Raw genomic sequence first — 15,427 nt, 5'->3', positions numbered from 1 at the left:
CTTCCATTCATGATTAAATACACTATGATTAGTTACTCTGTATCCTAACAAAGAAATATAAACCATATGCAGCGTATGCACAGTAGAATTGCTCATTTTATCATTAGATTTTTGTATATTTTATTTTAAGTCTGCATATCTAATGTCAAATTTCCAAAGTGTGCTGGGAAAAAAACCCTCCAAAAATCCATACCAGTTGAGAAGTTTATCTTTTTCATTAGACATGGCTTGCTTAGTATTAAATTATTTATATTCTTTTTTTTATGGTAAAAATGTGTTGAAGTTTTATTATAGTCGTGGTGAAGATGCAGTGGCGGATGCTGCCCTCTATAACAGCAGAGGCTCAATCGTGTTAATTAAATCCAAACTTTTTGTTCAATTAACAATTGTTTTAAACACATAGAGCACATCACTACCATGGGTGAAAATAGCTGTTAATCTCCACAAACCATGGCAAGATTTCAGCTCAAGATGACTGTTGTGACTGAATTATCACTTTTCCTCTCGATTCATGACGAAAACCTCCTTGCTGTCTGGCCAATGTCTTTCAAAAATACTTAAGTATGTTGACCAATCAGCTTTGAGTACCCAGCTTCACAACCTCCACTGCTCCATAGGCCCTCTAAAGCCGGGCATATGCTGTACGATTTTTTGCCCTTTTCAGAACGATTCTCCAGTAGTGCGAGAATTTTTCGATCGGGCCGACTCTCAGCCTGATCGTGCGTCGTGTAGTGTGCAGGGGGTAATGAGGGGCGATGAGCCTCTCATGACCACCTCCCGATCAGGAATGGTAAGGCCGAGAGAAAATCAAACATGTTTTAAATTCAGTCGGCGGTTATAAATTGGTCATGGGAAAATCGCTCAGTGCGCAAACAAGGATTCTTCTTCTACTTCTTCCTCTCAGAATAAAAAACAGAAGCATGGCGGGGGTGTGAGTAAATTGGAGTTTTTCTGTAAGATTGACAGACCCTAGTAGCCACGTTTGCTCAGCCTAATAAGTCCAAATAAGTCGTCGCCTTTTCATTTTAGGGCTTTCAGCACAGAAAATTGTACAAATTGCCAAGGAAGCACGTTTCACTTTAGTGAGCTTAATATTCCTCCTCTACTCATTTGGCTTCCGAATAGACGAGTCTGAGTAACGCCATCTAACTGCGGAGCTGAGTCTGACGTGGTTTTTAGACGTACGGTGTGAGCAGGTAGATCACATCAGTGCGTCCGGCCACACATGAACAATGAGCTGTAGCTGTGTGCAACGATCGGAAAAAATCGAACAGTGTATTTCCGACTTAAGAGGATTTGCCTCACTGGAAGTTAAGTATTTTGCCTTGTTATCCAATCAGGGCTCTACTTTCTCACTGCATATTTCTATAGACAGAGGCTTAAACCTCAACAGGGTTTTTTTAATAGAGGCTGACCAGCAGAGTCCTGCTGCTCCAGAGTGAATGAGCCAAATAAATAGCTGATTAATGCACAACATACTCATTAAACCAGGCGAATTTTAGTCTACATTTAATGCAATTTAATGACTGCATTTCTGAAGTTTAATGATGCATGTTTTACCAATATTTTTTTTTCAATTTAGAGGGGAGGTTTAGCCTCCCTAGTATTTAATGGGAAATCACCACTGGGAAGATGTAAAAGTTAGTGCTGGATTGGGGCCCCCCTGATACTGGTATTGGTGCAACACTACTTAATAGTACGGTAATCACAAATGTAGCTAGGCAGTTTTGAACTAGAATTATTATCATTAACCAGCTGTCAAAACAAGTATAAAAGCAACCTTGATTTGTATTCATGAAGACCTGTGAAGGGATCAAAAAGATAAAAAACAAACTGAGACACATACTGTATGAGAGACAATTATGCCTGCATCCAATCACAACCAAGAGGTATTTATAATTCAACATATCAACTTCACATTTGGGCTGAATAATTAATATCAGCTTTAATATAATGGGAAATTAAAAAAGTGCAACTTCTAAAAACAAAAACAGAGACACTCACTTTTTGCCTTGTTATATTTAATGAGGGTAAGACATCATTTCTCATTCGAGCCCGTTAGATGTTGGTAAACCCAAAACCTTCAATTGGGTCTGCCGCCACACAGAACGGAAGAGAGAGGTGCAGCTAGTGGACGAGTGAGCACATTTTCACATTTAGTGAAGTTCTGACAATGGATTTTAGACAACAGAGTGTAAGCATGTGGTTAGTGCAGAGGACATTCAAATTTTATTTTTTGTCAAAATGGTAAAGCCTTAACTATGGAAATAAGTACCTGCAGAAACCCTTGCATGAAATTAAAAAGCTGTAAATATGTAGATCCATGAGTGGAATCTAGCTTATGATAACATGTTAAATGTTTTCCCGGCTTTGGAATTGTATATTGGGGGTTTTGGTCTGAATTCTGTGGAAATTGACTTTTGATAATAATACTTCATGAAGTTGTTTTTGTGTTACGGATGATATTTTGGCGAGCTTTGAGCCTCCCTGTTAAAGCTTTTGCTAAACGACCATATTTTTCTGACATTAGACCTGGGTGTTGAAATGAGAGGTAAACTCTTTCTGTTTCCTTAAATGTCACCGTGCCTCCATCATGCGCTCTCCACAGCACTCTGCTGTTAACCATGAAGGTTCTACACAGCAATTCCTTCTCTGTTTCACATAACTTTGACCTATCGTTTGAGGAGCCACATTATTCAGATTGAGATGTTGCAATAAAAATAATCATATTTCAACCAACTCTGAATGCGGTTTGGGGTTGAATTTGTGTAATTATAGTGTCATGACTTTTTAAAATCTATGTGGAACAATGTGGGTATAGGCCCTAAAGCTGATTTTGGCATTCTGGACAAACCCTCAAATAAAAGATGCTCTTATTCAGGTCTGATTGTGAGATTATTCAGAAAAAATCTCTTATTTTTACCTTCCTGTCTCATAACTAACAGTCCTTGTCACTCTCTGCCAGTCGCTTTGTTCCCTTTCTTTCACCTAGAACCTTAAATCTGTACATATATAGACAGACTGGCTGGCATATAAATTGCCTTCCTTCTTTTCTGCAGCTCACTCTTGTTTTTTATGATCATGTCCTCTTCCACTGCTGTGACTTTTCTTTTCCACCTACCTCCATCTATTTCTGTCATATTACTTTGTCCTTGGCTTTCCCCCCAGTCGTTTTCTGCCTATTCCAACTGCGGCCCTCGGTTTTGACAGTCTTCATTTGCTTCCATATCTGATTTTCTTTTAGTTATTTCATCATGTTCAGCTTCTAAAAAATGTATCCGTTATATTTACAGTGCATAAGGCCTGTTTCATCTTCTTTACCTCATATAACATTACATTCTTCCATCTCCAATGATTTTCACCACTTTCCCAACCCCCCACCTTTACTTCCTCTTCCCTGTATTCTCTTTCCCCGTTTTTCTCCTTCTACCTTGTGGCTCTCCTAGGCCCACGCTAATCTCACTCTTCCTCTCCTATATCAGTCTTTTTGTCGCCTGTTTCTTCAGGCTCTTGCTGATACCTCACTTCTTCGGGCCACTGCAGTTTGGAATAGACAACTTTTGGCTTGTTTTGACAGTTTACTAACTGGCTGATTCTGCTATTTTTCACATGCTGGAGTCGGGTCATTTCTAATCTTTGCAAAATTGACAGTTTTCTGTAATGAACAATGGGTGAGAAATGTCCCTCTGTAAATGTAGGCAAGACAAGCACTTGCAACTGGTGAGGTGTTAGAAAATATATGACAAAACTTTGCAACTTAAAGTTTGACGTGGCCCTCTGTTGGTTTCCAAAAGCTAACCGAGAAGCTCTAGCTCCGCCACTGTTCCTCCGCTTGGCGTGGCACAGTCCGGCCTGCCTCGGTGATGCTCTCCAGATAGCAGCAGCATGTGCGCTTAGTATATAGTCCTATATTTTATTATTTTCTATGTTTAGTAGAAGCAAAATACGGGCAGAGAAAGCTAGCAGGCTACAAAAAAAAGTTAACTGAGACACCCGAGCTCTGCCGCTGCTCCTCCACACCCTTGGGGCCGGTCTACCCTGGCGCTGTAGACCGACTACAGCTAGACATGAAAGTTACAGGTCTAGCACCCCCTAGTGGCCAAAAGTTACATTGCGTGCCTTTAAGTTATGAGAACTTTAAAGGTTTTTTCCTTAAAGTAAAAAAAGTTTTTTCAACTTGTAAGAAGTTCATGATTTTTGGGGAAAAAAAATATGGAAGCCTTTGTGTTATTGTTGATCTGCAGTGGTTCAACATATTCTCATTATCAGTTCGTATGAAATCGTACGAAAAGTTATGCACAGTATTTCGTACGTTTTCGCACAGATCAATGCGCATGCACAGACAGACAGAGGAAAAAAGCAGATCCGCGGAGGGATGTAAAACTGGGAAAAACAGTGCAATAATCACTTCTTCAGGTCTCTAACCAGGTTGCTTGCTGTTTTGTATCTTAGGGTTAGGGTCAGGGTTAGGGTTAATTGTATGTTAAATTCTATGTTATTTAATGGTGTGTAAGAAGCGCATGCGCAAGGATATCTTGTCTCGACGCAAAACGTAAAAATAAGATGAAATGCGACGAAAAAAATTTCTAAAACGTGCAAAATTACGGTGTATAACTTTTCGTACGATTTCATACGAACTAATAATGAGAATACACTGAGTGGTTTGGGCTCTCAGTCTCTCAGATGGCATTTTTGCCCAGATCCCCTATCATAACCTCCTACCCTAACCAAAGCAAATGTTGCGGTTGGACTGCAGGACTTTAGATGATTTGCTGGGTTCCTTTGTTCTCTCCACAATGACACGCGGTTTAATTTAGTCTTCGAAGGCTCACCAATGTTTAATGTGCTTTTCGGTTTGCGGATCGTGTTCACATGTCACCCAAAGCTTTAGAAATTCCTTTAGATTGAAATATTTCTTTAATGTAATTAAGTATAAAAAAACAACAGCTCACATTTAACAACTGTTGGGGTTGACCATGTTGCTTTTTAAGTTACTTTAGCTTCTTTTATTTCATATTCCAGCGGTCCAGCAATCATGCAGCCTGAATGGAGCCTAAACCAAGCTGTCTGTCACGATTTGTATTGAAGTCAGTTGATGACCCAGATGCTGAGACCAGGAGGTAGAGGAGAATCTTGTAGCTTTAATGAAAAAAAAAACAAACAAAAAAAACAGGCAGACAACCAAAAATGCAAAATACTAAGAACTAGTGATTTTATGAGATAAGCCGAGGCTTCAATGCGTGTTGCGTACTGGAGGGGGCGTTTCCACGAGGCGCGTATCAAGGCTTGCTTCATTTGCGGGGGGAGCCAAAATAGATGACGTCCGAAGCCTTGCTACCCCACCATAGCACCTGACCGCTTCGGGAAGTGGTTCAGCTCACCTGGAACTTTGGCAGGCGTTTTCACTGCCTTAGTATTCAGTCAAGATGTTGGAGTTTGCAGGAGAATGGGATGGAGTTTGGATATATTCTAAGAATAGATTGGTGTTTTTTCCAACCAATCTAGTTGGTTAAAACTAGTTTGGTTAGATTAAACAATGTAATGATCAAAATCTAAGCAAGCTATTGATCTAAATCATACAGCTTTTTGTTGCATAGTAATCTACATAGTGGCTTTAGTTGTACGATATGGAATACCAATCAATGGGTTGTTGGTTCAAGACCCCCCTCAGACTTTTAAAAGTTTTGATAAAACACATCTAATGTTTTGGCTAATGTGACTAATTTGCATTCGTTGCCCTAGTTTAAATATAGATCGGTAAAAACACAAAAAAATAGTTTGGTGGGTTTAACCAAAAGATTGGTTGAACACATAACTTTGAACCCTAATTAAAACCACAAACAGTGGAAAAACTATTACGTTTAATTAAAAATGACTAACTCCTTTCATTTTCACATCATTGGCCAATTTGCACAATGGCTTTAAATGTCTGTTGGGGCTTATTTCACTAAAATGGCAGAAAAACTGTGTACCTAAAATTGTTGTTCTATTCTAAGACATTTCACAAACAAAAAAACTTACTAAAGATTTTATTTTACAGACCAAACATTAACACTTTCAAATGAACTTATATGAGGGAAAAAAAACAAACAATAAAAACAGTATTGCAATGAATCAGTTATATTACAAACTGTAGTTCTGCACTCCACCAGTAGGTGGTGACATGTTCACATGAGGCTTCATGAACTGTGAGGATCGTTGAAGCAATTTGGCCAAACGGTTCAATGCCTCATGAGGCTTCATCTCACCATCACTACTAATAATCAAAAATCCAGAAAGCATCAGGGAAAACTCACGTGGGGAACCGGAGACGAGGGAACACCAAAACAACAACAAGGAACCAGCACTGAGTGACTGCAGAGGTGGAGTATATAAGGGGAACAGAACAAAGGATGGACTAATGAGCTGAATAAGGAGCAGGTGTGAGTGGAAGTAACTAGAAGGAAGCAGAGGGGAAAGGAAACAGGCACAAGGGGGCGACAGAGAGTAACTAAAGTCTGAACAAACCAAAGATCAACAAAACAGAATAACTAAAAACTGAAAAGTAAAAACTCAGAGTCCCAAAAGGGGAGAACCAAGACACTGTCCAAACTATTCTGTTTGTCAGTATTAATTCATGGTTTAAATTATTTGCTTATATAGGCCTAAATTGACATAGATACTTTTTTTTTCATCAGTAACTAATATCATCATTTGAAAACTGCTTCTTTTACTAATGTTTAACCAAAAAGTTGTTAAACAGTAATCAAAAACAGGAGAGGAGTTTGATCAATAAAACTCTGCTTTTGGGTAAATAGTAGCCAGTGTGATCCCTATTGTGATGAATGAGCAGAGGGAAGAATAATAGCAAGCAGATTAACTTTTAAGGGTTTGAGCAGGAATGTTCGCCTCAGGGAGGTTATTCAGGTATATTATGTGCTTTATTTACACAACTTGCTCCCAAAAAAACTGTTTTCTACAAGGACCTCTAGCAGCTTACATCCCTTCAAAGACTACTCAGGCCTATTCCTCTCAAATATGAGCTAATTTAAATTACTTATTTTAACTAGAACTAAAGCTATTTTTTGGATGAAACATTTTGGTGTCGGAGTCTTATGTTTTTAAACTTTAATGGCTAAAAATGCTCCATATTATGGTTAATATAATTAAATATAATTGTGAACTTCATGTTCTGTAAAACAGAGAAAACAGATTTGAGAATGGCATCTTAATATATTGTATTTTTTCTTTTATTGTGAGGGGGGGTGTAATTCAAAAGGCTTCCTCTGCTTCCTTTGATGTCAGAGGACATCTTAGCACTCACACTGAGTGAGATCCCATAAACAGTTGTCTTTCACTGGCACATTTTTTACTGGAGCAAAGAAACATGCCAGCAGCAATGTTTCCAAACGCCATTTAAGTCTTCACCAAATCTGTGGGTGGTTGGACTGTCTAAGCCTGTTTAAAAATTCAGTACCATTATTATTTTATACACCGTTGCTGTGCTGTTATGTGTTAATTGCTGTTCATGATTCTGAGTTTGAATCCAAATTTCTCCCACATTGCCTCGCTGACTTAATGTCACACATCCACCCTACTTTCCATTAATTGCTTACATGAATAGAAAAGCTTTGTGGAAACAGAATAATAAGCAGATACACTAAGGGAACTTTATTCGCTTGGTGAAACCTTAAGGGACTTTAATTATGACACATTCATTACCAAAGTGATATATAACTGTAGAAAATAAACAAACAAGAAGAAACTGAGTTCAGCATCTTTGACGTAAACTCTGCATTCTGTCAGTGTTTAATGTTTGTGTAAACAGCATTATTTTGATTTTCTGTTAAACCTGTGGACCTTTACTATGCATTTTAAAGTTTTTTATGTCTTCTGATTTCAGTTTTTTATTAACTAACCTTTTATGCACTTTTTAGAATGCATTAATTTTTAGAACTCTTACAGAAAAAAATGAAATGCAGCATTCTCTCCTAAATATGTTACAAACCTATGTTTTATGTAGCCTGTTTATTTACATTGGCTTGCAAGCAGCTTATGCTGTAAGTATTAAGTTTCTCTGAGCAAAACAAAAAAGTTTTTAAATGCAAAATGCAACATTTCAAATAAATCATCTGTATTTATATGCATTTTGAGGACATTTCTAGCCAGATGTATGGATGTTATTTCCATAATAATAATAATAATTATTCAGACAAAGGTAGACGATGTTTGATTATTGGTTTTGCTAAATATTTTAAAGATCTATCTATCTAAATTCTATTTATAATAATATCTATTTTAAAGATCGATCTATCTAAAAAGATCTGTTTCTGCTTTTGGTTGCTAAGGATGCTACAATTCTTACAGAGCTTACCTGCAATGTCATTCCTGGTAGTGCTATGCAGTGTGAGGGAAAACCTATTTTTTAAATAAAACGTGCATTTTTATCCAGACATTAAATTTTTCAAAAATTCTTGCAGTTGACTAAAACACTTTCAGCACAATGTGAATATGTGCTGGTAATTATCTACAAAATAGAAAAAAAAAATGGAAAAAACTGTATAAAGTAGTCGTACATAAGCAGAGGTGTGAAGAAACAAAGTACAAATACTTCTAGTGCTATAACTTACAAATATTTAACTAATCGATTAATGTCTATAATTTGTTTGAATTATTGATTAATAAGCAGATAACCAAAGATTGCTTAAAGAAGACTTTTGAAAATAAGTAAACCAGGTGAAACTAAAATTTTTCCACTTAAGAAGTTCTGGATAGAGCATATTGACAGATGGAAAAGTTATCTTTATATCTTAAATGGAAAATGTTTATATATTTGTTTGCAGTTTTGATATAATCACTGCACTAAGTGGGTTGCTCTGTCAACTAAAGACACGTTTTAGAGTCTCTTTACTTAGATTAACGATTAATCGATTACAAAATTAGTTGACAATTATTTCAATAATCAATTAATCAGATTAATTGTTTCAGCCTTAAATACTCTGTTATACTACTTAAGTAGAAATTTTGTCTATCTATGCTTTAATGGAGTAACTTTTTTAGACAACTATTTACATTTTTTATACAATTATCTCTAAATTCCTCTCCTTTCATTTTAAAAATGCTGCTTAGTTTTTTATTCATTTAAGCTCACTTTCCTTATAGCCTTTATATAAAAAAAAAATAAAAGCCATCAAAATTATTTGTTTTATCCAGACAATTCATTTCTTTGTGGTTGGACTCAGTGCTGCACCAACTCGTTGTTCACCACGTACCAAAATAAATCGTTTTTCAGGATGATGCAAGTTAGATTTGACACCATTAGTTACAATTAAGTATAAGGAAGTTATCGTCCAGAATTGTAGAAAAATGGTCCTTTAATAGGGTAGTACAGTAAAGCATCTGTCCTCCCCATGCTGGTGTTGCATGTAGCCCATCTGTAGGATTGTACTGGGAGTATCCATCTGTGGGGGTGTGTACACATGTGTGTCACACAGCTTAGTGGCGACCGGGGTTTGGGTCAGGAGTGTGTTTTTGGGGTGAAGGATTGGCTGAACAGTTGTTGGGGGAGTGGGTGTGTGGTTAGGAAGGTGGGGGGATGGGGGTTTAGGAATCTGTTTACAATAGCTTGAGGGAGAGAGTAGGGATATCAAGAAGCAGATTGGTAACCAGTTGGAGAATGTCTGGTTTAAAGAAGAAAAAAAAGGAGTCATGAGAACTCATGTGAGGATTAAACATAAACCGAGGCAGAATGTTGAGCTTGAAGAAGGTGCATGAGGGATTCTCAGGAGGGAGGTTTCAAGTGACTGCTCTGCTAGATCTCTTTCCTTAGCCTGAAACAACGTAACGTGTGTGAGATTCTTTTTAGTCATTCTTCAAAACGTCCGTTTATTTTGTTCTCACGGGCTACCTCTGTGTTTGTGCTGTGTTCTGTCTGTCTGTATAGAATTTGAGGAACAGTTGTACGACACCAAGCTGACTGGCCAGACGTTTCGCCATCCGTCCTCGCAGAGCTCAGACGACACGTTCACGTCGCTCAACCGCTCGCCCATCTCTCTCAACAACAAGAGACCGGACTTCATCTTCCTGGTAAACAAACACGTATGCAGGTGTATCATGGTTTAATGAGGCAAAGACTTTCCTCTTTTCAGGTTGCTGAACCAGCCTTTGTAAATCTCCTTCTTACTATGTTTCTCTGGTAAATAAAGACGTGCATTCATATGTCAACACCCAAAGCTCTTTTTATCTTGAGATTTCCTTAATTCTTATAGAAATTACAAGGTCTCTTATGCGTTCCTGAGAGATTTTGGTTGAGAAGGTAGCTGTAGGCAGTTGTTGCAGATTTGTTGGGTCCAAATCCATGATATGAATCTCCTGCTCGAACACATCCCCAAGGCTCTCTGTTAGATTGAGATCTGGTGATTATAGAGGCCATTGGAATACAGGAATCATGTTGAACTTTTCTTCTTTTTGAAGTAGCTACAGTATGTGAGAATGGGCATGATGTTCAACACCACGTGTCTAGGCTATATAGTGTAAATGGTGCACACTGTTATTCATGACATTTATTTGTTTTCTTTATGCATCTGAGTCTTTAAAATGTCAGAACTTCAACGTAAAGTCTGTTTGCCAGCATCATTTATAAACATTAAATATGATTTTATTATCCAACAGTTACCCTCCACTCAAGTAGCCTTTTTACTGAATATTTTTTTACTTTTACTTGAGTAGTTTCTTAGATGACTACTTTTTTATGTTTTCTTGAGTAAAACAAATGTAAAAGTGTTGCTACTCTTACTTTTGTACAATTTTTGGCTACTCTACCCACCTCTGCATCCTGAAACATTTTTCCTTTTATTAATGCAGGTTTAATTTATTTATGTTGAGATTAATGGGATCTTTTGCATTTCTTGTGTTTTAAAGTAATACCCCTTTTCCCACTGTTTAAACCTGGGAACAATCTGCCATTAGTGGCAGTGGTAACAGCTCAAGCGACCCGAGTTAAAATCACCTCGGCTCTGATCGGCATGCCGTGAGAACCCCAGACACGGGTTGACATGTTAAATTACAGCCGCTTTTACACTGAAAACTTGGGTTTTTCTAAACCAGGTTGACCCGCTTACAATCGGCTTTTGTTTTTTTTCCCATTTGACTGAAAAGCCGAGTCTACCCCTCTGCTGTCCATCTGCATGGGCATTGTCCCCCATCACTGCATGTCTGATGACAGCATCACGCTGGGGGAGCATTGCTTATGTAGACAGTGAGACCGAAATCAGGGAAGTAGATAATGGAGATCAACATGGCCAGCAGCTGGAACGTACTCGAACGGTGCCTGAAACTTAGCGACGAATCTCCTCTTCTCAGCGGATCATAAGGAGCTCACAAATCTCTCTGTCTTGCCAGCCATGTGCCGCGTTTCTGGAATACAAGCCGAGTTGTTTGGGCTTGTCGTTTAACGCGACCGGCGCAATGTTGTGATGTGTACGTTACGCGCAAAGTTATCACGTAATTTAGCGGGTCAACCCGGTTCTGATGTTTCCACTGCATGCCATTTACTTCACAGATTTCTGTCACACTGTCGACATCAGCTTACCAGCAGAGGGTTGAGTCGGCTTTTCGGTCAAATGGGAAAATAGCCAACAGCGGAATGTTAGCGGGTAAACCGGGTATTGAAAAACCCGGGTTTTCAGTGTGAAAGTGTCTCATTGTTCATAACCCAAAGCATCATTCTCACATCAGTTAATGAGATGTTTAATACAGTAATAGAGGTATTTGGGGTTAATAAAAGCAAGTGTTTTCTCAATGAAACTACAGTTTCTCTGAAGGATCTTCCATTGAAACTTATGAATTTGAAATTTAAAAGAGAACTGCCTCGTTTGGAATGCCCTTGGTTTGTATTATTTCTTCTTCATTTAAAGTGCTCCTGTTCCAGACTTCAATTACTAACATAATGCAGTGCGATCATATTTTTTTTTCTCAGTGAATGGAGCAAATGACAGCTAAAAGTTGTGTTTTGACTAAACGCCTCATTATGTTTATCATCCTGCAAACAGAGCAGGCCGAACATGAATAAGCCAAAATCTGCTGTACAGCACATTCCTCCCCCTCATTCAGATTTAGCAGTTAGTCATCTTCCTCTTCTTTCTCTCAGCTGCTGTCTATAAACAGATCCTTAATGATCCTTCAGTGTCTTTCAAATAGAAGTATAATGCTTAGAAAAAACACACTAAATAGAGCTATCTGACAGATAGTTCCTGCATACAAGGATGATACTAATAGATTTTTTTAAAGCAAGATAGTAATTCATTAGTATTTTTAGAAAGAATGTACGTGATGACAACAGTATCTGCAGCTAAATCTACTCTGTGCTCTGGCTTTATTGCTCTGGAAGCTAAGACTAATTTCTTGAACTGCGTCACAATGGATTCACACATTTCCTCTACCCCAAGAATACCGCCATGCTTCCTGCTCATTACAGCTCTATTAGTTCAATTGTTTCCTTTGTGTCTCTGTCTAGTTTTGTTAATTTTTTTTCCAGCGATCATCGGTTTCCAATCTCTACAGCCGACATAGTTGTAATGTTGGCTTTTAAAGATGCACTGAAACATTTCCTGTACTTCAGAAGCCATGACCTCGTGAATATCCTGTCATGTTACAGTCAGATTCAAAGAAATGATTGTGGGTTTAATGAGAGTAGGAAGGAAGCATTCAGCTCTATTGAGCCCCCCGTTAGTCAGAAAATGATTACATTTGCAAGTCTCTTAGGATATATCTCTCTACTAGCTTTTTACATGTAAAACTGTAATTCTAGGACCGTGCTTCGGTGGGGCAGTGGTTAGCTCCAAAACCCATGTATGGCGGCCTTAAGGGCTGGTTATACTCCCGCAGCAGTGTGTCACAGTGAGATTGCCCCAGACATTTTTGATTTATGCTCAATTTTGAAGGGTGGTCTGCGCTATGTTATTCCATGCCACAAGGCAAGACGGACAATCGCGAACTAGCTGTGGGTCAAGATACGCCGAGGCAGTCAGGAAGTGGTGGCAAGTTTGTGCGACAATTGAGGGACATGAGGGCGAAAAAGCGGGGATCCAGGTGGAAAAAGGGTCCTAGCGTTCTTGCACACCTCGCTCTTCTAGCTGATCCATCTTCACGAGTCGTTTTCCGCAATGGCGGTCGTACAAGCAGAACAAGCCGGTAAGGTACCAAACAGGAAATACAAATAGTGTAGAGCGGATGTAGATTTGACCAATCAGAGGCCTCCTGTCTGCGGCACTGTCTTTTGTCACTTAGTGTTTTGGAGAGGTGCAGCAGAGTGTCTGCGGTGGGGGCGGGGACTTCTCTGCGTTCACTGCAACACCTACTTAGACTACCTAGTTTCGAAGTATAAATCAGTATTTGGTCATCGACGTAGCTGACCCGGGTTCGAATCTGACCTGTGGTCCTTTGCTGCATGTTTTTTCCCTGTGTCTTACGCCTTTTCCTGTTAGCGCAGTTTACAATGAATGATCCACTAGTACCATAAAAAACCTCCAAAAAGGAAAAAACAAACAAACCGTAATTCTATGTTCTTGCATGGCTCAGCTTCGGTCAGTTTTTTTGTGGAGGTAATACAATAAATTCTCATTTAAAATTAAACCTGAACGATTACTGAGCTCTCTTAACGCAAGAATATGCTTAAATCTAAACCCTTTTATTTGAACTTTGGCTCCAAGGTTAGTGTCCTGCTAGAAGGTAATACTATGGAGCTGCTTCCACTTCCCCCTCTGCTCTGGTCATCCTCCCTTGCTACAAAGTACATTTTCCAAATATTAGCTGGATCCCCAGTAGCTTGTGTTAAGATGGATGATAATACTTCATGGGTTTCTTTGCACAATAGACTACTCCTTAGTTTCATTAATGTCTCTATAATCCACGAAGTGCATAATCTATTATAGTCTGCCAGTTCATATGGATGGTTTTGTACTAGTGACTCAGTTTAGTTAAAAATACACGTTAACTCTTGGTTGTTTAAAATGGAAACAGATTTTCTATAGCAGATAATTAACAAAACTACTGAGAAGTTTTGTTTTATTAAAAAGTCATAATCATTTAGAAAGCTTTAATATTTGTAGCTCTAAACAGCTTTTAATCACCCTGACTCAGGGCAAAAGGGATTTGGATTTTAAAGGTTGCAGACCGTTCTAGTCAGTTTTTAACCTCACATTCTCCCACCAGCTTCGTGTCTTTTTCAATTAAATAAAATTATGAGTGCTTCTCAAAGACTCCATTTTTAAGGAACATGGTTGTCAAATTTTTTTTAAATTTTTTGTTAAATATTTAAAAACATGAAAATACGCAAGAAAAGGTCTGTTTTTTTATGTGATTATTTTATGTGATACTCTCTAGCCCGTTCACACAAACTTTAATCACTGTGTAAACCTGTTTAAGATGTCCTTCCATAGAAAAACACTAAGTTCATCCCTTTGTTCTTCTCCTACTTCTAGCCGGCGTCCAAGCAGCTTTATGAAGATGAAACCACCTCCTCCGTGTTTGGCCTGAGGTCTGTGATCAACCCCTCGCCTTCCCCGACCCCGTCCCCCTGCGGCTCAGATCGCCCCCCTCTGGGCTGGAGCAGCAACAACAGTAGCAGCAGCACAGCTACATCTGCCACCACAGGGCCGCCCGTCGCTGAGAAACCACGCTGGCACCCGTTGAGACGCACACAAGCTCAGTGCATGCCACTCGATGTTACAGGTATTTCATTCATATATACATCAAAAGATCATTGTTTGTTGTAAGATGCAGTAGGTCCATTTTAGGGGAAAATTGACTCCAAGTCATTTCTTTGACTTTAATGAGGGATCCAACAAATTTACAGATTTTATTTATATTGAAATATTTCTCATATCTTCTGCTAAAAAGGAGCAACAGCATTTTCCAGACTATAGAGCGCACCTCACTATAAGGTGCATTCACTAAGTTTTTTGAAAAAACAGGAAACATAACTATATAAGCCAAACCGGACTATAAGCCACTTATATCTACTGTCTCCCAGCAAACCTGTAGGGGGAGCTCTACATTAAGGTGACCAGATTTCTGCGATCTAACCTATGGACATTTTCAGCTCATAGATAAAAATAAATGCATTTAATTAAAATTAAAATAGGAAATGGGGACAGTGGTGTTTTCATCCATTTTTACATATTTATTAATATAAAAAAAAAAAATCTAGTGTGAAATCCAGGAATGAGACTCTTCCATTTCCTAAAATAAATAATATTAATCAATTAATAGTGCCATCTGGTCATTCTGTCTTCTTCCCTTGTGAGCAACATAAGATTGTGTTCAGCGACAGGCCACTTGGCAGTAATACAGAGGAATTTAACCGTTTCCATTCCAAAAAATTTAAATGAAACTTATATATATATATATATATACAAATTTAAAAACCTTTTTTTTTCTACATAATGAT

The 15,427-nt window shown here is 38.4% G+C and overlaps 1 protein-coding gene across 4 annotated transcripts in view; it reads left to right on the top strand.

Moving 5' to 3' along the window:
• nhsl2 (NHS-like 2) overlaps window positions 1-15,427 on the top strand; it is a 221,653-nt gene that overhangs the window by 185,073 nt on the left and 21,153 nt on the right. For 3 of the 4 annotated variants that reach the window (XM_038293134.1, XM_038293135.1, XM_038293137.1), the window contains 2 exons: window positions 9,923-10,065; window positions 14,460-14,709. In XM_038293134.1, coding sequence (XP_038149062.1) covers window positions 9,923-10,065; window positions 14,460-14,709 — 393 coding nt within the window. Of the gene's footprint in view, window positions 1-9,626; window positions 9,746-9,922; window positions 10,066-14,459; window positions 14,710-15,427 lie in introns of those variants that run through there. The other variant, XM_038293136.1, reaches the window with a different exon arrangement.

This window comes from Cyprinodon tularosa, unplaced genomic scaffold, assembly GCF_016077235.1.
Source record: "Cyprinodon tularosa strain WSP-4 unplaced genomic scaffold, ASM1607723v1 ctg321, whole genome shotgun sequence".
NCBI lineage: Eukaryota > Metazoa > Chordata > Actinopteri > Cyprinodontiformes > Cyprinodontidae > Cyprinodon > Cyprinodon tularosa.
Note: the sequence above shows the minus strand (reverse complement) of the source record. Positions and strands in the feature narration are given on the sequence as shown.